Source organism: Biomphalaria glabrata, chromosome 18, assembly GCF_947242115.1.
Source record: "Biomphalaria glabrata chromosome 18, xgBioGlab47.1, whole genome shotgun sequence".
In the NCBI taxonomy this organism is placed as follows: domain Eukaryota; kingdom Metazoa; phylum Mollusca; class Gastropoda; family Planorbidae; genus Biomphalaria; species Biomphalaria glabrata.
In genome coordinates, this window is record NC_074728.1 from 16,157,403 (window position 1) to 16,181,048 (window position 23,646).

Here is a 23,646-nt window from a genome sequence, read left to right on the forward strand (position 1 = left end):
TTTTTAAGAAAGAATATTGTTTGTTGTTGTTTTTTTCTAAGGGTCTAATAATTATATAGTTTGGAAATTACCTGTCTGTAATTGGGGATTTCCGAAATGACCCGTCGATAATATTCGGGATTTATAACATTTCAATCTAAGAATTGGATCTAATGTCAAATGGATTTAGCTGAAAATGGTAGTATAATTTGGTAGTCAACCTTTTTTTATTAAAAAATTATTTATCTAGAACGTAGGCAGGGTCTTTTTTCGGGGTGAGGGAGTGGGGTATTTTTCTCCCCTTCCCTTTTTTTGCAAAAAAAAAAAGATGTGTGTGTGTGTGTAAATAATTAATCTTTATTACATTCTAACCCTTCATTTATTTATCGTACCCTCGAATAAGTTCTACCGGTGTTAGTGGGAAATTATTTTAGACTCCCCGCCATTGCCAGCAAGGGAATCTGGGGGAGCACTGTGAGATCCCCCAGCGCCGGGCAGAGCCCCGCCTCCAAGCACTATTTCCGGTATTAAAAGCCAACAAAATGCATATTCTGAGGTATTTTTAAGTGCATTGCCCTGCTGTTAAAAAGTTTTATTTCAAAAACCTTATGTGCTATTCTTACTGACTTAGATCCTCCCGCATCGTTCGGCGCATTGGGCGGCAATCTGCTTCCACAAAAATCTGTCACTGGCAATGTCTGAAGCCTCTACCTACCTTCTCTGAGGACCTCCATGAAAGTGTGGTGCCAGGATGTACTAGGATATCCCTGTTTGCGCTTTCCTCATAATGGCCTCCATGTAATATCAACTCTTTATTAAGACGAATTAATTTTGTCGGAGCCTAGAATATGTCCCGCAAAACTCATGCGACGCTCTGTCACAACCTTACTAAGGGGCCGACTTCCAGTTCGGCATATAATTTTCTTGATTGAAACCCATCTCTACAAATGACTCCTAAAATCCATCTTAGCCTTCTTTGTTGAGCCACATTTAGTCTTTTTTCAATCTCTGCAGATGACTATTCACTGCACTTTATTAATGGAGCCCAGCTACAGGTAGAAACTTGTAACCTCCCTTGGCTACGCTCTTGGAATTAGTTGACTGTAGTTTGCTTTAGATTTTATATCAAAAAGGAAGTCTCTTCGTTTTATTGGGGGTTTTAATCTAAAAAATCTGTGGAGTTTTTTTTTTTAAATTCAAAACCCCCTTAGCTAAGCTCATAGAATTTGATGACTGCAGTTTGCTTTAGAATAAAATTGAAGAGAGAGGTTTTCAACCTCAAAACTCTCTGTATGGGGGAATTTAAACTCAAAACCATCAGGAGTGTTTTAAACTTTTTTAAAAAAGCCCTCTGGAGGAGGGGGTTAAAACTCAAAACCCTTCTTGGCTTGGCTACGCTCATAGAATTTTGAGTGTGTAATTTGCTTTTTTTTTTTATATGGAAAGGGTATTTTTATAGCTTCAAGCCCCACTGAAGGGGGATTTAAACTCAAAACCCCTTTGGCTATGCTCATAGATTTTTAAATTTGTAATTTACTTTTTTTATATTGAAGAGGTATTTTTTAGCTTCAACCCCCGCTAGAGGGGAATTTAAACTCAAAAACCCCTTTGGCCACGGTTATAGCATTTTGAGTGCGTAATTTGCTTTTTTTAAATATTGAAATGTTATTTTTTAGCTTCAAACCCCACCGAAAGGGGGTTTAAACTCAAAAATCTTTGGCTATGCTCATAGAATTTTGAGTGTGTAATTTGCTTTTTTATGTTGAAGAGGTGGTTTTAAGCTCTAAACCCCATGGAGGGGGGGGGTTAAACACAAAACCCTCTCTTGGCTAAGCTCATAGAATTTTGAGTATTTTGCTTTCTTATATTGAATAGGTGGTTTTTAGCTCTAAACCACGTGGAGGGGGGTTTTAAACACAAAACCCTTCTTGCTACGCTCATAGAACATGGTGACTGATGTTTGGATAGTCTTATATTGAAGAGGGGGGGGTATTGTAAATTTCGGAGGGGGGGTTAAAATCAAAATCTTCCTTAGCTATGCTCTTGGAATTTGGGGCTTGTCTTTTGCATTATTTTTTTTTGGTTTTGTTTTATAGAACAGGGGGTTTTGACTGCAAAACCCCTGATAGGGGGGTTTAAACTCAAAGCCTCCTTGGCTGCGCTGGGGCAAGTGATGGTTTAGTATTAAAATCTCACCTAAAATTAACAGAATCAAAGCAAAAAAAAAATCAGTCACTAAATTCTGACCCCCCCTCCTGGATTTCATTGCACCCCCCCCGGCTACGCCCATGTGTCTTTCCCAACTTCATATTTATAAGAAGTTGCTTTTTCAGCATTTCTAAATAACATAAAGTCAAAAGAAAAAAAGGAACAGACTATTAGACGTGGAACAGAATCTCAGATTAAAATTAACCAGGGAACCATATTATATGATTTGTCATCTCAACTAATCTCAACACATAGATTCTATTACATAGAAAAAAAAGGGGGGGGGGGGGAAGGGATACTTAGCGTTACAGAAATTATAAAAGGGGTACACATAGGTCAAAAGTTTGGGAAACACTTATAGGTAAATCTACTAGATTTATAGATCTAGAATCTAGATCTTGTAGATATAGCCTACTTAAGTAAAGTTAAGTTTTGTTTTCAGACCTAGTTGTCTATGGGGCAGATGATGTAAAGGTCATCTGTTTCTGTGGCCACGGTTAACTAGGGTGTTATTTGGCCAGCACAATGACCAATGTCCTTTACTTTTCCCCAACTAATGTCAGGTACTCAAACCAGCTGAAGATCCCGAAAGTAAAACTTCAAATCTTCACCAGGATTTGAACCCGGGACCATCGGTTGGGAAGCCAAGCAATGCAGAAATTGTTTTTGAAAGTCTCAATGGCTAGATGCCTAACCATGTTTATACGAAATTGATAAATAAGTATATCGACAGACTATTTTGTATATATTTTATTGAGATTTTATTATTAAACCATACTTTTATATTACGTAAAACCGTTCATTCAGCTATATACTACTACTAGCTGCATTGATATGAACACATATTTTTTTTTTAAGAAATGGTGGCTTGTAAAGTAACAATATATAGCATATATATATATATATATATAGTTCGTCCATCATGGTTCAGTGATGACCACTTTCATCATCCAGAGGGCTGATGGCTTTGCACTGGGGTTTTGTGCCTCCTCATGTGGTTAGTGAGACCTATGTGAGCCCGGAATGTTCGGCTGCACACTGGGCAGGTTATTTTGGAGGGAGGAGGACGGAACTAAGTGCTGAAAACGTTTGATTAAAGTACGGCGGATTCGCGCAACACGTCGACCTCACACTCTTGCCCTAAAGCCGATCCAACCGTAACAGTACTGTTATATCAGAAGCCCAGTCAATAGTCAGTGTTTATCTTCACATCTTACATACCATTAATGTAAATTGCATAGAATTAGAAAGTCAGCAAGAAGCTATTGAGATTTAGAGAAATAATGTTGTAATGCAAAGTAAGGCATTTATTTTAGACATTGACTTTAAACCAGCTTTAGCAAAGGCAAATGCTACGAGTCAGTGCAATTTTTTTAATCCCAGTACATGCCAGTAACATATTTAAAAAAAAATAAGAACGACATGAAAGGTGCGCCAGCTATCAAAATATTGATTCTATATCATGCTCCCTAATGCAGATGATTGACTCTTATAAGGACAAGAAATTGTATTGTTTTTATTGTCGACTAATTTGAAATAAAGTCCAAAATATGTTTCAAAAATCGAGAGATGTATGAAGAATATGCATCAGGCTTTAGTAAGTGGAAAACATTGGCAACTAGAATTAAGTTTTAAAGTCATGTTAAGTCATTGATCATGGATATGACAATGCACCTACAATGTCTGGAATGCACAGGCATTTTTTAGAACCATCAGAAAACAAGAATTTATGTTTGGTAAGCATATATATTGGATATATTTTTTAAAATGATTCACAAATACTTCCAGTAAAATGAAAGTAGGCAGTGAGTCTTACAAAACTTACTGAAAATCTACCTAAATAAGATATGGATTTAAAAAAAATAAGTTTTGTATAGGAATACAAGTAGATGAAGATCATTCCCTTTAAGTGTTATCTGAGCATGACATGCTTGTCTTAACTAGTGGTAAGTATCTCAAAATAAAATCAATTAAGAAATTACATACCAAACATAAATGTTTGCTTTTTACATAAATCAAAAATTATTTTTTTTTACTTACCGGTATATCAAATATGTGTTGTTGTTTTTTAATATACCAAACATAATTTATTTTAATTTTTTTTACATTTACCATGCATAAATGCTTTTTTTTTTAACATACAAACCTAAATGCTTATTCTTAAAGTCTTTTTATGTTATTCACTTCTTAACCAGCCAAGTCTTCTTTGGCTCCTCAAATTCCAAGAAAATGGGAACTAGGAAGATTTATTGAAAAGGGGAGCTTTGCAAGTGTCTACATGGTCAAGGACCCTGGACATCCAGAAGATGAAAAGTTTATTGTCAAGGAAATTCCCATTACTAAAGCTAAAAAGGACAGACAGTCTGTAAAAAAAATATTTTTCATACAACTCTATTTAATATATTTGTTCTTATATTATAGCATATTGTTTATTTCCAGAGATAGATTTTCATACTTTCACTTGGCAAAAGAAATATTTTAAAATCATGGTAGTGTTGGGTGGTTGATAGTCTAGAGTGATGGAAGTGTTGTGGGAAGCGTGGTCGAGAGGCACTTGAACTTGGCATGGCTTGGCTACCTAAAAAGGGGCTCGAGGTTCGACACTGACTCGGGCAGAGTTGTGTTTATTGAGCGCTTAAAGGCAGCACAGAAAACCAACTCCTAGATACCCCCTCCCCCCACTGGTCCACAAATGAGATTGGACCAAAGCGCTCTGAGCATGCTATAAGCATGAAAGTAGCGCTATATAAAAGCTATAAATATATATATATATATATATATATATATAATATACAATGTGTTTACTTGAGATTTTATTTGCATGTTCTTAAATTACCAATCACCAAGAGAATATACAAAATAAACAACACTTTATTATAGAAATAAAGGCACAGTCGACGTCATCAAGATTCACTACAAGCAGTCTCTCATAGTTATTCGCTTCTAACCTATTTCTGTACTAGCTTGTAAATGTAAAGTCCCATCAATAAAGAAATATCCAATTAAACCCAGCTTCTTCGCGTCTTACTATTAAGTCATTTCAGTAGGGATGAACAAAATCTTTAAAAAAAAAAACAGCCATTGGCTTGTTTATATTGGTAAAAGCATATTTAGAATGGCAAAAATCTAATGCTCAATGTTACTTAAGCCAAAAAAAGATTGAGCATCTTGGGGTATCAAATATAAAATCTCAAAATCAAGCTCCACTCACAAAAGAATAGGAAAACTATTAAAAAAAACATTACTCATGACATTACTATATTTGTCAATTTTATCTTTTTTTCTGCACAACATTTCTTGTCTAATGTAAGATGCTATTGTAATGTACAAGCATCATCTTTTTAAATCTGACCAAACTGGATGGCATCTAATAAATACTATTATTACAGTACATGCTGTATAGTTTTGGTAAATCAAAATAAATCCATCCATCTAAAAATATATAAAAAAAACGGTGTAGGTAAGGTGAAGTGTCAGTTTTGTCCTAATTGAAGTCATGCTTTTAATCAGTGCTTCTTATTATAGAATGATTATTTGTATGTTGTTTATTTTTTCACAGAATTTCTCTGAAATAGAAATTTTAAGAAGTTTGAATCACATTCGCATTGTACCATTTTATGGATCAGATGAAAGAGACAATGTATTGTATATATTTATGGGTTACATGAAAAAGGTAAATTCATGCACTCTGCCCACTGTATGTTTCCCATTTCAGTATGGTATTTTGTATGTGGCCTAATGTTTGACTTTCACCACTATGTAAATTTCTTGTGATTAAATAGTGTTTTATTTGTTGTTTTTTTTTGTAAATTTATTTTGATATTTATGATTGCATTGTATATAGTTGAAACCAAACATCACATCTAGATCTAATAATATTAGCAGTCATTACACTTACAGCTTATCTATATTGTCTTTGTTGTTATAACATTTTTGTTTAAAACCTGAATACTTTATGAAGGCCTATTTTATACTTTTTTGATGAGCTAAGAACAAAAAATTAAAGCCATACATTATATTTTTTAAATTAGAATATAAAACACAAATATATTTTAGAAATTTTAGTTTATTGACTTTTTGTGAGGATCAAACATTTAAAATCTATTTTGGGCTTGTTGATGTTAAGTTTTACAAAATATGTAGGGATAAAAAATTAATACAAGTAAAATAAAAATACTATGTTTTAAAGAAAACTTGTTATATTTGTTTAATTAAAAGGATATGTTTTTTAAGAAATGTTACTATTTGCCAACTTTGATAATAACTTGTGAAAGTAACAATCTCACAGGAAGATGTACAGAAAATTGAAAACATTTATTCTGTATATTTACTTTGTACTCTCAGCTTGTACTTTTTTAATATTACATAAAAATATACATTTTACACAGTTATATATCTTAATAGCACTAAATTTTTTTAATGATCTTATATGACCTCAAACCAATTAAAAAAGTAAATATCATAATGTGCCACATTTGGATTCAAATAAATATTATCTTTAAGTACTAGTCATTGTGATTTATTGCATATCTTACAATACTTTTTAGTTCTTTAACATTATTCTATGAAAAAAAAAGTCAGATATGAAACATTTTTTGGTTTCTTAATATTAAAAGGCATTTTTTCTTTTTCCTGCCAGGGTAGTTTAGCTAATTTAATTTCAAGCAAGCAGAGTCTTTCTGAGTGGGAAACAAAAATCTTCACAAGGCAAGTTCTAGAAGGTGTTTCATATTTACATCATCAGAAACCACCAATCATTCACAGGGACATCAAAGGTTTGTGTACTGAAGTGGGAGAGTGCTGTTTGTGACAATTGTTTGTTATTCATGTATAAATATATTGTGAAATTATTTTCATAAGTACTGTTTGAAGTTTGATTGTGATCATTTAATGAGAATGATAGTATAATTTGAAACTGCTGTGGTAGAAAAAGGTCATTCTTAGAACTTGGTAAAAATTGGTATTTCTTATGATATTATAAAGTACAAGCTGAGGGTATGAAGTAAATGTACAGTGTAAATGTCTAATAATATAATTTTGTAAATTGTTTAAATGTATTGTGTAACATTAACATATGCCAAAAGGTAGTGTTTAGTGTTAGAGTACAGAGTAAGAGTAACATTAGGCTACTTATTGATATCAGGAAGTACTGTGTAATAGTTCAGTGTTGAAGTACCTTTTAAAATAGAATATGAAAGTATAGCTATAGAGACTAAGTGTTAACTATAAGAAAGTACAATATGAATGTATCATGAGATAGTCCAGCTTGAAATTATGACATGAGAGGGACAATATACATGAGAACACAGCACGAGAATCTATTTTAAACAGGCCTACCCAAAAATCATACTGACTGATCAAGAAATCTCAGCAACTGTCATATGGATCCGCATTAAATTTTGTACACAGGCTCCTTTTACCTCCTAGACGTTCACTAAGAACCTTGTTCGATGCCAAGAGTATTGATAAATTGAAAGTTGGTAATTAATTAATTGGTTATTTTTTTTAATTGATTCTTGTTTTGTCAGATACTTGCCTGGTACAAGAAATACTTTTATATATATATATATATATATGTGGGAAGTTCCGTAAAAGATGTAAAAACCAAACTAATTGGTTTTTCATCTAGTTGACAACTAACTTGAACACCAGATAATTTAAATTCAATAATAAACCGACAAAAGTAGACAACATGAAGCTTGCAGCTTCTTGACTGATAATGCTAATTGTCTTCCCTTGTATTTATGCCCTCTCTAAAATTAGCTTCTCCAATAGATAGGAAAGAATCCATACTTCTTTTACATCCCTTGGTTATTTTTTATTTCTATTGAAAAATTTGTGTTGTCTATCAAATGCATTTTGTTCATTGTTTATATAAATAAAAACAACCTTGACACTTATTATTACTTGACTCCTAGCATTGAATTTCATTTACATTCTTACAAATTACAGATATTTCAGATAAATAGTTCATACGACATTGAACATTTTAATTCATATGACATTTATTAATGTATTCTACTATTTTCTGGTATGGCTAAAAATAGCTCAGAAAATTCGTTTGATGTCATTAAGCTTGTTTAGAAATCTTAAGAAACACTAATAATAAAATAGACTATAAAATATTTGTTAATACACAAAAATGTTGCTAATATAATATCTATGAATCTGTATACTTTCTTATCTTTTAGGTAAAAATATTCTGTTGGAAGATGAAAGGAATATAAAACTAACAGACTTTGGTCTATCCAAAATGATCAATGAAAATACAAATGCTCGAAGTAGTGTGGGTACTTATAAGTGGATGGCACCAGAAGTTGTGAATATAACTAGTGTAACTAATGGAAGCTATGATTTAAAAGCAGACATATGGTAAAGCTGTAATAAAATATGATATTTCTTAATGCTATAAATTCTGTTCTTCCTAGCTTAAGTACAGGTACCGTACGAAAAATTGACTACAAAATAAAGAAATTATTTTATTCTCAGGAGTATAGGCTGCACAGTTGTTGAAATGATTACTGGAAATCCACCATTTCCTAAACTCACAAACTTCCAAGCTCTAATTAAAATAGGCAATGGGAAACAGCCAGAGTATGACCTGCCCAGCAATTCATCTGAAGAACTCAAAGATTTTTTGAAGAAAATTTTTAAGGTTGACCCCAAACAACGCCCTACATCTGATGACCTTTTAAAGCATGACTTTGTTGTTGGTAAGCGCAAACATCACTTTCAATGTTTTATTTTGTTTTTGTGGTTATTTATTGAACTACCATTTTTCCTAAAAAGAAACTTTCATTTATAAGTAACTTCTAAACTCAAATAATTGTTATATTTTTGTGCTAGATAATGTTTACTACATTGTATACGTATACTAATGTTGTGAGTTTTTAGTGTTTTGAGAGCTTCAATATTTACCATTCAAGTTGTAACTTTCTCTTTATTCACCCACACTGAATTAACTCATCTTCAAATTCAATCACTGAATTAACATATTTTCAAACTCAATCATGGAATGAACATATTCTCAAACTTAATCACTGAATGAAAATATCTTCAAGCTCAATCACAGAAAATGAATAATCCAAGGATAATCAAACTTTAAATTCACTTGTATAAATTGTTTGATTAATTACTGACAAATAGCTACCGGTAATTAATTAAATCAGACAATAAACAATGAATGATAACTACTGTCTGATATCTGACCTTTAGCTGCCCAAAAAGACGTTTATAGATATAACATAATTTTCTACACTTCCTTCAAACATTCTTTGGAATAGATTTTTATCCTGCTGAACAGTGAATTATTTTTACAAAACATTTGTTCAAGGTATCCCAATGCTTAGCTCGCACCCATCCTTAGTTAAACACATTGCTAGATGCAAAATAAATTTGAGCATCACACCTAAATATGTGACTATTAAAAAATATTTTGGATATTTCAATCTGTGGATTTAGCATTTTAAAAAAATATGTATAATTTTCATTACCCAAGTCTAATCCTTATGTTATGCTATAAAACTAACAATTATATTTGAACACAGATTTTTGCAGTTGATTTAGTTAAATTTAAAAAAAATTACTTTAAATTTAAGACAATTAAAAATCTGCTTTTTTTTTTTTTTTTTCTCTTTAGAACAATGTCTTTCATCTGTTATCCCAAAACAATGGATCAAAATTAAGCAAGTTGGAATAGGTACATTTGGCAAAGTATTCTTAGCCCAAGATCCTATGAATCCACAGAAAGAATTTGCTGTGAAAGAAATTAGCATGCGGCCAGTTGAAAGAGAAATGATTATGGTAAAACTGTTAACCTCTTTTAAAATTCTTTACTTTTATCATACTGCTAGTGGTATACAACACAGCCTAAAAAAAAGTATATTTTGAATGGAGCTAAATCTTGTTTGTAAAGTTTAAAAGTAATTTTATTTGTTACCAGTACTGTTTTTTTTTCATATAGTTATATATAACTAGGTATATTAAATGAATAAAGAAGTAAAGATCTTTGCATCACTATATATCTTTATTAATTCTTAAAGCGAAGCTTACATTATTCTTGTTTGTATTTTAAATAATTATTTTTTCATTTACCTTTTACCTTTACCTATCCCTTAAACTGTTAAACCGTTAGGGCACCAAGCAAGATTTGTCGACCATCTTTCTCCATTCCTCCCTGTCTTTTGTCTTGTTTAAAACCTCTATCAATGGTAGGCCCGTCCATTCTTTTATGTTGTCCTCCCATCGCTTTCTCTGTCTGCCTCCTATTCTTTTTCCTGGTACTGTTCCCAGAAGGAAGGTCTTTGCAAGCCCCAAGGATCTTGTAATATGGCCATATATTTTAAGCTTGCATTTCTTTACAATAGTTAGCAGGTCATCATGGGGTCTGATCGCTGCAGTAACCCTGTCTCTGATCTCTTGGTTTGTGATACGGTCTTTGATAGTGTTGCCTAGGATCCTTCTGTAGCATCTCAATTCCATTGCTAGGATCCTCCTCTCTAGCTCTGCAGTCAGCGTCCAAGACTCACATGCATATAAAAATGTGGCCATGACCAGGGAGCGCAATGGTCTGATTTTAGTGCTGAGGGCCAAGCCCTTGTCTTTCCAAATTATTTTCAGTTTTGAAAGGGCTGCTGTGGACTGTGCTATTCGGGCCAGTAGTTCGGGTTTTGTTCTCTCATTGGAGACAATAGATCCGAGGTATTTGAAACTGTTAACACTAGTCAGCTTTTCACCTCCAATACTGATGCCTCTTTTAAAGCCCTGTTGGCTATTGGTCATAATTTGTTTTTTTTTCAGCATTAAGAGTGATGACATACTTAACTCTTTCTCTCCTAATTGACGATACCATTGTTGATTATAGCACAACTATTTTTTGGCTTTATAAACAATAATTTGTGTGATATAAAAAGAGCATGCATTCCTATTTCATTCTTTACCAAATAAAATATTTTCTGATGACAAAGTAATTGAAGTTTAATCATAACAAGGAAATGAACTATAAATGAAAAAATGAATAATTTAATCGGATCATGGAAATAATTACAGAGAGAAAGAGTTAAGAAGATTTTTTTATTTCCAATGTAGATAGTCAAATTATTACAATAAATTCCTTAGTGTTAAAGGAACGGAAAATATAATTTAGTATCCGTTTAGTAACTATCTATCCTGGCAGTACCAAAGAATGACTATAATGTTAACTCATGAACCATAATAAAAAATCATTTGTATAATTCTATTTCACATTATAGCTTCTTGTAACATACAATTTCTGTTGCCTATTACAAACACATAATTTCTATATTTTTACAGAAATAAGCATTAATCAAATATTGGTAAGATGTTTGTCAGAAAGTATATTTTTTGTTGAAGACTTTCTGTGTAATTATCGAATTCTAATTTGGTTTACAGAAATTCAATTTTATTCTAATTTAAGATAATTTAAAATTTGTTAAATAAACTTTACTTCCAGCAATTATTTCGCAATGAAGAAAAAATTCTAAAAAATGTCAACCACCAGAGAATTGTTAAGTTTTATGGGTTTTCTGAGTCCAACAATGTTCTGTCAATCTGTATGAGTTATATGCCAATGGTAAGTCAGTAATATCTTTTTTCTTAACAATTGTATGTAAATAAATAATCAGAATTTTCTTTTGAGTTTAAGATTTCACATGGCTGTACAGTCCCAGCTGTGACCTACATAATTTGCAACACCCAGTGCAGACATAACTGTTGTTGGCAGTGTTTGATTTAGGTTTCCTTTTAATTGTTCAAACTATTGAATACAGTTGCAAATAAATCTTGCTCACATAGAAAAACTTTTTTGTATTGACAATCATGAATAACAACATAATTTATGAAAAAATCAAGAACATTGAGCCATCAAAATATATTCAATAAATGTCAAACAGCAATTTATTGCTAAAAAAAAAATCCATAATATTTCTTTGACATAAAAATCAAGATGTTGATTTATGAAGTTGACAATAATCAACAGGGATCACTGGAAGACTATTTGGGTTCACGAGGTCAACAAAAGGGTTTTATCCCTGAAGATCAAGCTGCATTATACACAAGACAGTTACTAGAAGGTGTTCAATATTTACATGAAAACAATATCATACATAAAGATATTACTGGTAAGCTAAATTTTATATTTCTTTTTTTAGATACCAGTACTATAATACAAGTTAGCTATCTGTTAGATATTTTTATTATTATTTATTACATAAACTCCCTTGAATTGATTTTATTATGACTTGAATTGCTTGGGTGCAAATTTAAGGTCTTGACCTCAAATAGTGATTGAGGCATGATTTTTTTTAAATATTTATAATTCAATACTAGCTTAATTGTGTTTCTTAAAATCTAAAACAAAGGTTAACTGCAATTTAAACGAAAGTGCACTATGCAAGCTAAAAAATATCATCATCAATATTATTATTTTTATTAACATGGGGGCCTACTAATTATTCTTTAAAAACACTGTTAATCCATTTATAAGGACTATATATTTTTTACTGCCTATGAGCTAAAGATCTAAGTATTTAGGTCTTTTGTGTTTTTTTTTAAATTCTGAATTGTCTTTAATTTCAGTTAAATATGTACTTGTATGTATTTCTAGATAAAATATACATAGCTGTCACAATTTATTACGTGTGACTCTTAGCTGTAGCAACCCTTAGGATTATAACTATTATTCATTTTACTAGAGTTTTATTTTCTATTGTGTAGAACAGTTATGCAATATAAATCTAGATAAGTTATGCAATGTAAATATAGATAACATTTAGCTTTTGTACTATTGTTCAAATTATCCTCTGGTAAATCAAATTCTTCAATTCATTAAACATTTCGTTGGAGGCAGTGTTTATTTTCTGCAAGATGACAACTTTTCTTTACATTCAAAAATAATTTGCACTAGCGAGGTAAAAAAATAACTCAATTTAGTACTATCATTGTCAATATATTGATAACAGTTAAAAGTCTCTATATAAATGATGTGTTTTTTATGTCAAGGCAAACACATTTTAATGGAAAGTGAAATCAGTGTTAAACTTGGAGGCATCAGTGTTTCTAAAACTTTCCGACATGATTCCCAAGCCAGAACTTTACTAAAAGATGACAGTGACATTGGATGTGTAGGTACAGTCAACTGGATGGCACCAGAATTGATTAAAGAAGTCATGAATGAAAGTGGAGACAATAAGTACAACAATAAAGTGGATATATGGTAAAAAGATTTCATTCAAACCATTAACTAAAAAAAGTAAGGAAAAACTAATAAAAAAATGTTTACTTTTAGCTACTGGTGATGAACAATCCTGAAACAGAAATTATAAGAATACAAAGTGTTAGGAAGTGCAGCTACCCAGGATTAAAAATAACAGAGGGATCCAAACCAAGAATATCTCAAACATTGCAGAATCTTTAAACAGATCCAGATTCTTTGCTTAATTCTTTACAGCACAGAGAAATCCTTGTCAGTGGAGCATTAGCTATTAGATATGTTAATTTAACATCTTGATCGCAATGAAGAATGATAAGCACAAAGGGTTGGGGCTATAAGAGTACATGATGGACATGAGTGTAAGAAAGAGCCTTTAGGGTGAAAGTAAAAATGTTGTCAATAGTTAAATGATGGTCCATTTAAATTGTTCAGCAAGCTTGTTGTGAGATCGCATCTTCTACTTTAACAATATGTTACTATCCGTGACCTATTCGACGCTGAACAATTTGTTGGTGAATGAATTGTTAGTGAATGATTTGTCATAAACCTGTCAGTGAATAAGTTGTTGGTGAACAAGTTTGTCTATGAGCCAGTTGTCAGTGAGCAATATGTCAGTTGAATGAATTGTTGGATTAACAAAATTTTGGTTGAACAAATAGTCATGAACAATTTGTTGGTGAATGAAATTTCAGTGAATGATTGGTGGTGTCCCCCTTGATTCCTGGTTAGGACATAGTTACAAATTGTCTTTCAATTTTTTTCAATTTAACTTCTATTTAATGTTTTAGAAAGCCAAATAATTTGTTTGTGCCATTTGATTTTAAAAACATTGCAGAATTTAGAATGGAATATGGATTGTCTTGTTTTTAAATTACCCTATTCACCTAAACTGAACCTGTATGCAGTCTAAAATTCCTCTTTGTTTGTTTGATTCTTGCTTTGATAGTCTGTGTTTTTCTACAGGAGTGTTGGATGCACACTAGTTCAGATGGTGACTGGCTCAGCTCCTTTTCAGAACCTAGAGCCCCATCAGGTTGTGTTCAAGTTAATAACTGGACATCGCCCAGAGTATTCTCTTCCGGATACAGCCTCAAAAAGTTTGATAGACTTTTTAAAAGTGACCTTAGAACATAATCCAGACTCTCGACTATCTGCTACACAGCTTTTGAACACAAGCACCTTCTTGAAAGGTATTTATTCAATATTTTTACCAAACTTGTATCAAGTCACTCTGATTTGTTAGTTCAAAATATTTTAAGTTATTTTCCCCTTTTCCAATTTTCTAATCAAGTTGAAGTTTTGCACATTTATTCATTGTCGATGACAACACATGAATCAATAAAAAAAAAATTAACCAATTAGGTAATCCATAAGTCGAATGTAATTAAAAAAAAATAAATTTTGTTTTGTATGGAAAATGTATAAATCACTGACAGGCTACTTGTGACAATGATCACAATATTGGAGAGAATCAGGTCATTTGTAAAAATATTAAATTAGCAATAGACTTCTATTTTTATAAGTACTTGAATATCTCAATGGCAAAACATGTTGGCCTTCCATCATTGAGACTCAAGTTTAAATTCAGACTCAAGCAACTTTTTTAAAAACTTTACTCATATCAAAGGGGACTCTTCTAACATGCAATATAGCAAACGCATAAAAATAGAAAGACCAAGAGAGGAACTTCAGTAATTGTGTATTGCGAATTAGTCTCTAAAAGGTAAGGTCCACTGATAAAACAGACCTGTATGGTATTGCAAAAATATGGTTAACTCTTTCTCTCCTAACTGATGATACCAATGTTGATTCCACCAGAATGTGGTAAATAATTACGGAGAGAAAGAGTTAACTTAAAATAATGGATGCAATTTCACTTATTATTTTGTAGAAAAGTATTTTATATATTTTTTGTGATATATCTCTTTTTTCAAAGGTATCATTAACATATTCAGCTTATGTAACAATCAAACAATCCTGACTGACTGCATTTTAATGCACTTCTTAGTACTCTACTCTTGTCAACTGTATCATGCTGAAGTTCAACTGTTCCAAGTCGTACTCAACTTTATTCTCAACTGTACCGAGTCTACTCCACTCCAGTTAACTTGCATTGAGTCATACACATCTCTCTTCTAATGTCTCGCACTGTAGACAACCTTTACAACTGTTTTGCACATTCTCTCTCTGTCTTAGATAAGGTCTAAACAAGCTTCTAGTATATGGCAGAACCATACAGCATCTGTCACATTTCAATTTAGAAAGATCACTTGACCAACTTGAACTATCTACAGGATGTCTTGTTTATACACGTACATTCCAGAGAACACAAGCTGACCTGTCAACCACTGGGTTCACATGGTGCCCTCTGCCAGAAGCTAGTTCATTTGTAACAGTACAATAAACATAGCACATGCATGATGTATATTCACTTTTGTTTCTTTTTTAATGAAAGATTGTTTCTTTTGTTTCAGAAAAGTAACGTGGATCCTAAATGGAAGCATTCAATAAAAAGAGCTCAAAATAAAACTATATTTGTAGTTTCTAATGCTTATTTATAAATTATCTTATCTTATAAATTACAGAAGATAAATTACATATTTCCATATGGACAATAAAGATTTTATTATTATTACATCCAACAGGTATCCTTATGTTGATATAATTGGGCATGTTAATTAAAGACTTAAATTCTACCAAGTCATTGGTTTTCCTGACTGATTCAGTCAACCCATTCTATGCTCTAATGACACTAGGGAATAAGAAGCGCAAGTAGGAATTTGTCCTAGCATATACAATAAGAAATGTGCCTATATCTTTGTGCCAAATTCTGTATCACTATGGTGGTGAACTTGATCAAATGCCTTACTTCTTCTTCTTCTTCTAGCCAGCTTTATTGCTGCTGAGCTGTGAGCTCTTTTGCAGACTGTGCCAAGGAAAAAAAGTGTGCTGTTTTCTTCAATTGTTCAGCACTGCCGTACAGGGTGTTGGTTATGTTGGGCTGTAGTGGAAGTAGGGTCTGCCTAAGGTGGATTAGGGAGGGGCATTCAAAGTGGATATGGAGGATAAATGCCTTACAATAACCTACTAAAATGGCATCTATTTGTTCATTATTATCTAAGTCCTTCTATATTGTGTTATTAATATATGGAAAAAAAAAACGTTGAAAAAAATTATTGAATTTGCTGCATACTTCCACAAGCTCTAGAATTGTAATAACTAACTAATAAAGTATCTTGACTGATTCTACCCTATAAAATGAAAGTTTAATTTAATCACATTTCCAATGAAGATCACTATTATTAGTTGCTGTCTTAGTCTAAATAGAACATATGGAACAACTGGTAACTGTTCACTAAATGAACAAAGTTTTGAATGATTATTGTTTCAAGTATTGTATGGTATGTCCAGAGAAAGCCATTAGACAGAGCAACTGAAAAAAAAAATGAAGAAAGAGTCTAAAATTAATTTTGTGCCACACTATTTTGTTTTTAGCCATAAATTATCAGACTTTCATACAATATGAATATGTGGACTAAGAAAATTGGGTTTGTACAATTCATGAAAATGACCTAGCCCATTTTTAGAAATATAGATTAGAACTATAATCTACATGATGACATTTAAGGTTTTGTAAAACAATGAATTTATTCATGTCTATTTGTTGTCATACTCAAATATACCCGACAGGTTTACAAATCTTTATACCATTCATTTTCAGTACCCTGCAATGACGACAACATAAAAGCAAAAATAAAATTTCACATATTTTTTATTTTACACAGGAATAGTAATTTCTTATATGTACAAAACGAATAACCAATTGCCTATTAGTAATTTTCATCAATGTAACATTTCTAAAATGACATCAACAGCTTGAGAGAAATTCTGGACAACTTTGAAAGGTTGTGGATTAATTCTCTTCTCATCATTTTCTCTGTATTTACCTATTATAATAATGAACAGGATTTCAAGAAACATGCCAGAAGTAAATTTCAGTAGAGTGACAGTAGAGAGATAATATGGAGTTACAAAACAAAAAAACTACTTCAGACCTTGTGATCTATAGTGAAGATGATGTAAAAGTTAATGTGGCCAGCACAACCAACTTTCTTTACTTTCTGAATTAATGTCAGGTCCCCATTATAGTTGGGTGGACTTAGGGATGTTCTATAATCCCAAAATCACAGTCTTCACCTGAGACCCATTGGTTCTGAAAGCAAGTGATCCACCACTTGGCCACCACATCCAAAATATGTAGGTATAACAACAAATATTAGTTCACAACTAGACAATAGACAGATATAATTTATATTACACAATATTACACACCTGTCTGAACCAAAATACCTTTCATTCCTACAGATTGAGCCCCTTCAATGTCATCTTTAGCATCCTAAGATAAAGAACAAAATAATTATCATGTGGCTTAATAATTTGAAAATCCATCATAATTAAATTTTACAGTTCTGTTGAGTTTAATTGGTGTTGAAAGCACTGTAACACGGTTTAAATCAGAAATATTCTATAATATCAAAGAAATACATTAAAGTATTCTAAATTATATAATTTTACCACAATCACAACAGAAAAAAAAAAAATAATTATACAAACATGGATGTCATTTTATTAATAAATATGACTAATGTCATCATTTTAAGTAATATGATTAGGCTGAGCTAATGAACTAAAATATCACTCACATCTCCAATCATGATGCATTGTGAAGGTTGACAGCTGATATCAGTTATAGAAGATAAGAAAAAATCTGCAGAAGGTTTGCCTACAATCTCAGCTTTTAAATCAGAAGCATACTCCAAGGCTGTAACAAATGGTCCTGCAGTAGAAAAAAAAATACTTACAACAGGAACTTGTAATAAATAGTCCAAAAATAAGAAAAAAAAATATCTACAACAAGGCTGTAATAAAAAACATTAAATATGAAAATACTTTTTAATTATTTGGTGTTATTTTCACTTAAAAGAAAACAGGACAACACATTGTCAATGATAAGACTCTTATAATTGTTCTGGAATAAGAATTTGAAATAGAGCTCCCTCAATAGTAGAGCTGAATTAACTGATCACCTAAGAACAGCATGGAAACCTCCCAGACAGTGGCATCACTCTTGTCAGTGTCATTTGGTGCAGTTAGCTCAGGATGTTAACCCCCCCCCCCCCCCCATCAACTTTCTTCAACTATGTTCCAATAAACACAATTTGTTAGTAGCTCTTTTTGTTGAACTTTACTTCAATAAAAAAAAAAACATTGATTGATAAAAATATAAAACACAGAAAGAACAAAAAGAAAAAAAGTATTTCTGTGAAAAAAGTGAAGAAAATACACTTTCTTAGAGTTTGAAGATTAACGATGAGTGCAATATTTGACTAATGAAAATCAGGGCTAGCCTACATATTTTGCCTCTTCTGAATCAGGCTAAGCCATTGTCTTGCAACATGGTAGGGGTGATAGGGAAGACCTGATGAGGTAGCAATCCTAATAAATTAATATTAAATTACTTTGATTTGATTTTAACAATTTTAGGAAATTAAGATTGAGTGCCATGAACATGGCAATGACAAATGAGTACAACAAGTTGTATCAACATTGACAACTTCAGTTGACTAAAACTGTTGGAACCAAAAGTTACATGAGAGCAAGTGTTCAATATTTTTTCAAACATAAATGTTATGGGTGTTGGAGTTGATAGAGTAAAAAAACATGATTTAAAGTAATGTGCTACTGAACAGATTATAAATACTTTGTAGCATTAAATTCCATTTTCAATGTGCTGAAAATATTCATACTGTAAAGGAATAATAGATATAGAAGTACATGCAAAACCACATGCAACACACCATTGCAACTGATGAAGTTGAATTGCACAACATTTAACTACATATTGCAGTAAAACAGGATCCCCCTTAAGATTGTGAAATTACCAATAAAAGATATTTGAGAAGGTAATATAAGAAAATTTAGGTAATAGGTAATATATTAAAAACTAGCCAAATATGACCCGAGGCAGGCAGGCCATAGTTGGGGCATTACTGAACTAGTGGACTGGATTTAGATCTATGTCAAACATGGTGAATGTTCCCTTCACATTTATATTTTGCAATGAAAATAAAAGTAGAGTGTGAAAATAGGTTTAACCGTTCAGCTGACATATTCATATATAAATACTGTGAAAACAGGTTTACCCGATTTGTTAAAAGTTTTGTTCTTTAATATAGATGAATTTAGGGTTGTTTTTTTTAAGGACACCCAGTAGTGAGGGGAATTAAACTATGGTCTCCACCATGATCTAAGGAACATTTTTGCAAATTATTATCAATATTGTTCAAATAGTTTTCATTTATATTTGGGAAATACATACATACATATATAAATACGCCTTACATTCAATTATATATATTAGATAATTGTGACTGAAATGAAGCTAATGGTCTAAATAAGTTGAAGCATTCATAAAGTATTATTATTATAGCTTTTATATAGCGCTACTTTCAAGCTTATAGCATGCTCAGAGCACTTTGGTCCAATCTCATTTGTGGACCAGTGGGGGGGAGGGGGTATCTAGGAGTTGGTTTTCCGTGCTGCCTTTAGGCGCTCAGTAAGTAACCAGGCATACAGACATCTGGATTAAACTGAATCAACAACATATTCTATTATAAAATGGATTTTAGTTAGAATAGCATTTTAAAAAATTAGTTTAACTAAAAAGTAAATCTGACCTGGTCCCAGTGCTAAGCCATCACTTCTCTTGTAGTACCTGGCTTTATGTATAGCTATTAGTTGAGCTCCATTATGAAGCAACCTTTGAAATAAATAAAAAAAAACTATACACAATAGTGGCTTGTATACATTTGAGAGTATGTGACTAACATTTTTGACTCAAAAGATTAAATATGAAAAAGGTATGCCTAATGTTTAGTTCAACTTTTTCTTTCCTTTATTCATATACATAGCCAAGATAAATTATATACCAGTATTTCAAAAAGTCAAAATAAATTTTAGAAATCTTAATGATTATTTTTCCATTTAATTTCAATGTTAAGTTTGTAAATGGTCCATATATTTATAATAATAATAATAATCTTTATTATCCGTAAGGAAATTTGTCTTACAATTTGTGCATTACACCAAACAAAAAACATTATAACTATAAGAAACCAAAGTGTACATTCACACCAGACTCACTCATAATTTACATGTGACAAAGTTTATACCAGATTGTTCTTATTTAATAATTTGATTGCCAGGGGAACAAAAGAGTGTTTGTGTCTATTTGTCTTTGCTATCGGTGTCTTGTATCTCTTTTGTGATGGTAAAATCACAAAATCCTGACACAAAGGGTTATTCTTTATTTCGAGGATCTTGTTAGCTTTTTTATAGATGTTTGTCTCAAACAACTGCCCAAATGGGGTTTGTTTGTTGCCAATGATTATGCCAGCAGCATTGAGGATTCTATTAAGTTTATTCCTATTTTTAATGCTCAGATTGCATACCAGGCAGTGATATTGAAACTGAAAATATTGCAGATGTGAGCGTGATAAAACATAGCCAAGGCCTTTTCGCTAACATTAAACGAGGACAGTTTTCTTAGTAGTCGTAATCTTTGCTGCCCTTTTTTGCTGATATAATCAGTATTTGCAGTAAAATTTAGTTTATTGTCTAGGATAGTACCAAGGTATTTAAAGGTTTGCACAATTTCAATAGTCTCTCCAGCTACAGAAACAATATCATTTTCCTTCTTGTCCCTGCGAAAATCGATTATCATTTCTTTGGGTTTTTTTTACATTTAATAATAAAAAATTATCTTACAGTATTCCTCAATGTGTTCTAATTCTTTGAAATACTCATTTACGTCTGAGCTCTCTGAGAGCAGGGCAAGAAGAGCCGCATCATCAGCGAATTTTGTGAAGGAGCTACAAGAACTATCGGATCGAAAATCATTGGTGTACAAAATGAACCACAATGGCGATGTCACAGCCCCCTGGGGCGCCCCTGTGTTAACTATGCGTTCATTAGATATAACATTGTTTACCCTAACCCTCTGAGCTCTATGGGTCAAAAATTCATTAGCCCATAGTATTATGTATGGACTAATCTGCAACACTTTCATTTTTTCAATGAGTAAATGAAGTTGTATAGTGTTAAAAGCTGATGAGAAATCAACAAAGAACAATCTTACATAAGTGTTCGGTAAGTCCAGATGTCTGTAGACACAGTTTAAAATATTTAGGATGGCATCGTCTACACCTTTACCCTTTTGGTAAGCAAATTGTAAAGGGTCTAACTTATTACAAAGATCATTCAAAAGAAACATTTTAACCAATTTTTCTAAACATTTAGACACAATGGAAGTAAGTGAAACAGGTCTATAGTCATTCATTTCCTTCGGTTTGGAAACCTTTGGCACAGGTACAATTATAGATGACTTCCACACAGGTGGTATCTCATGGTTTAGTAATGAAGTAGAAAAAATATCTTGGAAAGGTTCAGCTAGTTGTTATATTATATATAAAATAGAAAAAAAAACACATTCAAATACCTCATGGCCTTGTTCATATTCTCATAATGAAATTCATCTGGAGCTAGACCAACCACTACAGCATTAGGATCATGGGTTGGCACACCTGAAATAAGGAAAGTGAAAACACCTGATGAAATCATTTACCAAACGTATGTCCTATTTATAACATTTATTGTAGTGGTTCCTAACCAGGGGTCATAATGTTCACTGTGGACCTAATTTATAGTGTAATTGCAAAAGTGTTTGTCATTTAAGAAAAGATAATAATAGTTTAGTATTACCGATATTACTGATACTATATTTCACATTACTTTATCATGTAGAATTTTTTTTTAATTTCTTTATTTATATTTACTTAATATTTCATTTTCAACATATTTGCTTTACAGGTTTTCTTATCAGTTAATTAATTTTCTAAAAGAATATTTTATAAGCTGATATACTTCGCTGAGCTCTTACACATAGCAGATAATACTTTTATTAACAGAAGCTATTACTTCCTAAAGCTGATATAAACAGTAACCAATATATTCAGAAACAGTTATGAGAATGTTTTAACTACTCACAATGTAAACAATATTTTAAAAAAAGGAAATCATCTTTGTTTTAAAATAGATAAATAACTTTATTTCTAACTCAGAATTTTATTTTTCTTAAAAGAGTAAAATTCAAATGAGTGTATTTTAGCATAAGCTTTCAAATGTTTTACTGTCACAGTGACATGGAATGTGAATTATCATTAGGCAATGTGCTACTTTGTTAACATGTACACACACGCACACACAGTCATCCTTTTGGTTTACAGCTCTAGCTCCCCATCTCTCAATGTTTACTTTTGATACAAGGTTCAAATGTTCTTTCAGAAATGAAGATTATTACATCCTAGTCCAAACCTCCTGCAAGAGGAAAAGGAATGGAATTTGATTCATGCTCAGAAACATGACACTGACACAATCAGCCAGCCATACACAAACTCTACACATGGTGACAAAATTATGGTGAACAATGGAAAAAATTATTGAAAAAAATGAAGCAAGCCTACCAGACCAATTGCTTTGGTCAAACTTACAGCTACTGCTTTGAACAAATCACCAATGAAAAGTCATCTCAGAATGGTCAATCTCAAAGTCATCTCAAAATGGTCAATCTCATTGTCAATTGAAGAAATTAAAAGGAAAATTGTATGACCAAAAGAGATCTATTAATCTTTTAAATAATTATTATAAAGTTTATAAAACATTCCCACAAATGACAAAATGTACAAAGCATAAAGGGCAACAATGAAAGCTAGAAACTTGTTGCCCAGGTTACAACATAATGGAAAATCTCATACATGACAAATTCTTTCAGTAACTTACATTCCAAGAAGCAGAACATCAAGGCTATTTCGTTGAAGCAAAATATGCAGGATGAGAATTATATTGAACTTCATAAATTTTTTTACCTTCAAAATCTTCAAGAGCTCTTTTGTCAATTAAGAAAAATGGTCTCAGTTGTTTTTCATCAATAAGTTTTCTAGCTGCAGATAATGATGAATAAATTTCAGATTCTTGAACTTTAAAACCAATCTGTGTCAGTCTATTCAAAAGGAAGCATTTACTTTCTTTTGTTGTGTTTGTAACAAATTTTATTTGGATTTCACTTCTAGCTTGCAATCTGGATAAAACAGAATAAGGATTTTAAAAGTCAT

The 23,646-nt window shown here is 31.8% G+C and overlaps 3 protein-coding genes across 10 annotated transcripts in view; 2 read left to right on the plus strand and 1 right to left on the minus strand.

The window, feature by feature from the left end:
- The window catches only part of LOC106062649 (uncharacterized), a 54,271-nt gene extending 33,053 nt beyond the window's left edge, over window positions 1–21,218 (plus strand). The window contains exon 4 of the mRNA XM_056017373.1: window positions 20,962–21,218. Coding sequence (XP_055873348.1) covers window positions 20,962–20,967 — 6 coding nt within the window. The 3' untranslated portion in view covers window positions 20,968–21,218. The remainder of the gene's footprint in view (window positions 1–20,961) is intronic.
- LOC106064540 (mitogen-activated protein kinase kinase kinase 2-like) lies at window positions 69–16,054 on the plus strand. 4 transcript variants are annotated; one of them, XM_056017355.1, is made up of 12 exons: window positions 69–178; window positions 4,383–4,552; window positions 5,747–5,860; window positions 6,827–6,962; window positions 8,379–8,559; window positions 8,677–8,900; window positions 9,827–9,990; window positions 11,660–11,779; window positions 12,185–12,326; window positions 13,207–13,420; window positions 14,381–14,607; window positions 15,892–16,054. In XM_056017355.1, exons 1-12 carry the CDS (start codon window positions 160–162, stop codon window positions 15,897–15,899), a joined length of 1,719 nt encoding a protein of 572 aa, XP_055873330.1. In that variant the 5' UTR covers window positions 69–159; the 3' UTR covers window positions 15,900–16,054. The 4 variants fall into 4 exon arrangements, with proteins under 4 accessions (XP_055873330.1, XP_055873333.1, XP_055873332.1 ...); XM_056017357.1 differs by lacking the exon at window positions 69–178 and adding an exon at window positions 3,902–3,923; XM_056017356.1 differs by lacking the exon at window positions 69–178 and adding an exon at window positions 4,100–4,133.
- Window positions 12,749–23,646, minus strand: part of LOC106064539 (haloacid dehalogenase-like hydrolase domain-containing protein 2) — a 17,790-nt gene continuing 6,892 nt past the window's right edge. For 3 of the 5 annotated variants that reach the window (XM_056017364.1, XM_056017361.1, XM_056017365.1), the window contains exons 3-8: window positions 23,401–23,612; window positions 21,975–22,059; window positions 20,155–20,237; window positions 18,121–18,254; window positions 17,750–17,813; window positions 12,749–16,850 (exon numbers count right to left, since the gene is read on the minus strand). In XM_056017364.1, coding sequence (XP_055873339.1) covers window positions 16,732–16,850; window positions 17,750–17,813; window positions 18,121–18,254; window positions 20,155–20,237; window positions 21,975–22,059; window positions 23,401–23,612 — 697 coding nt within the window. In that variant the 3' untranslated portion in view covers window positions 12,749–16,731. Of the gene's footprint in view, window positions 17,143–17,171; window positions 17,365–17,749; window positions 17,814–18,120; window positions 18,255–20,154; window positions 20,238–21,974; window positions 22,060–23,400; window positions 23,613–23,646 lie in introns of those variants that run through there. The other 2 variants (XM_056017366.1, XM_056017363.1) reach the window with 2 other exon arrangements.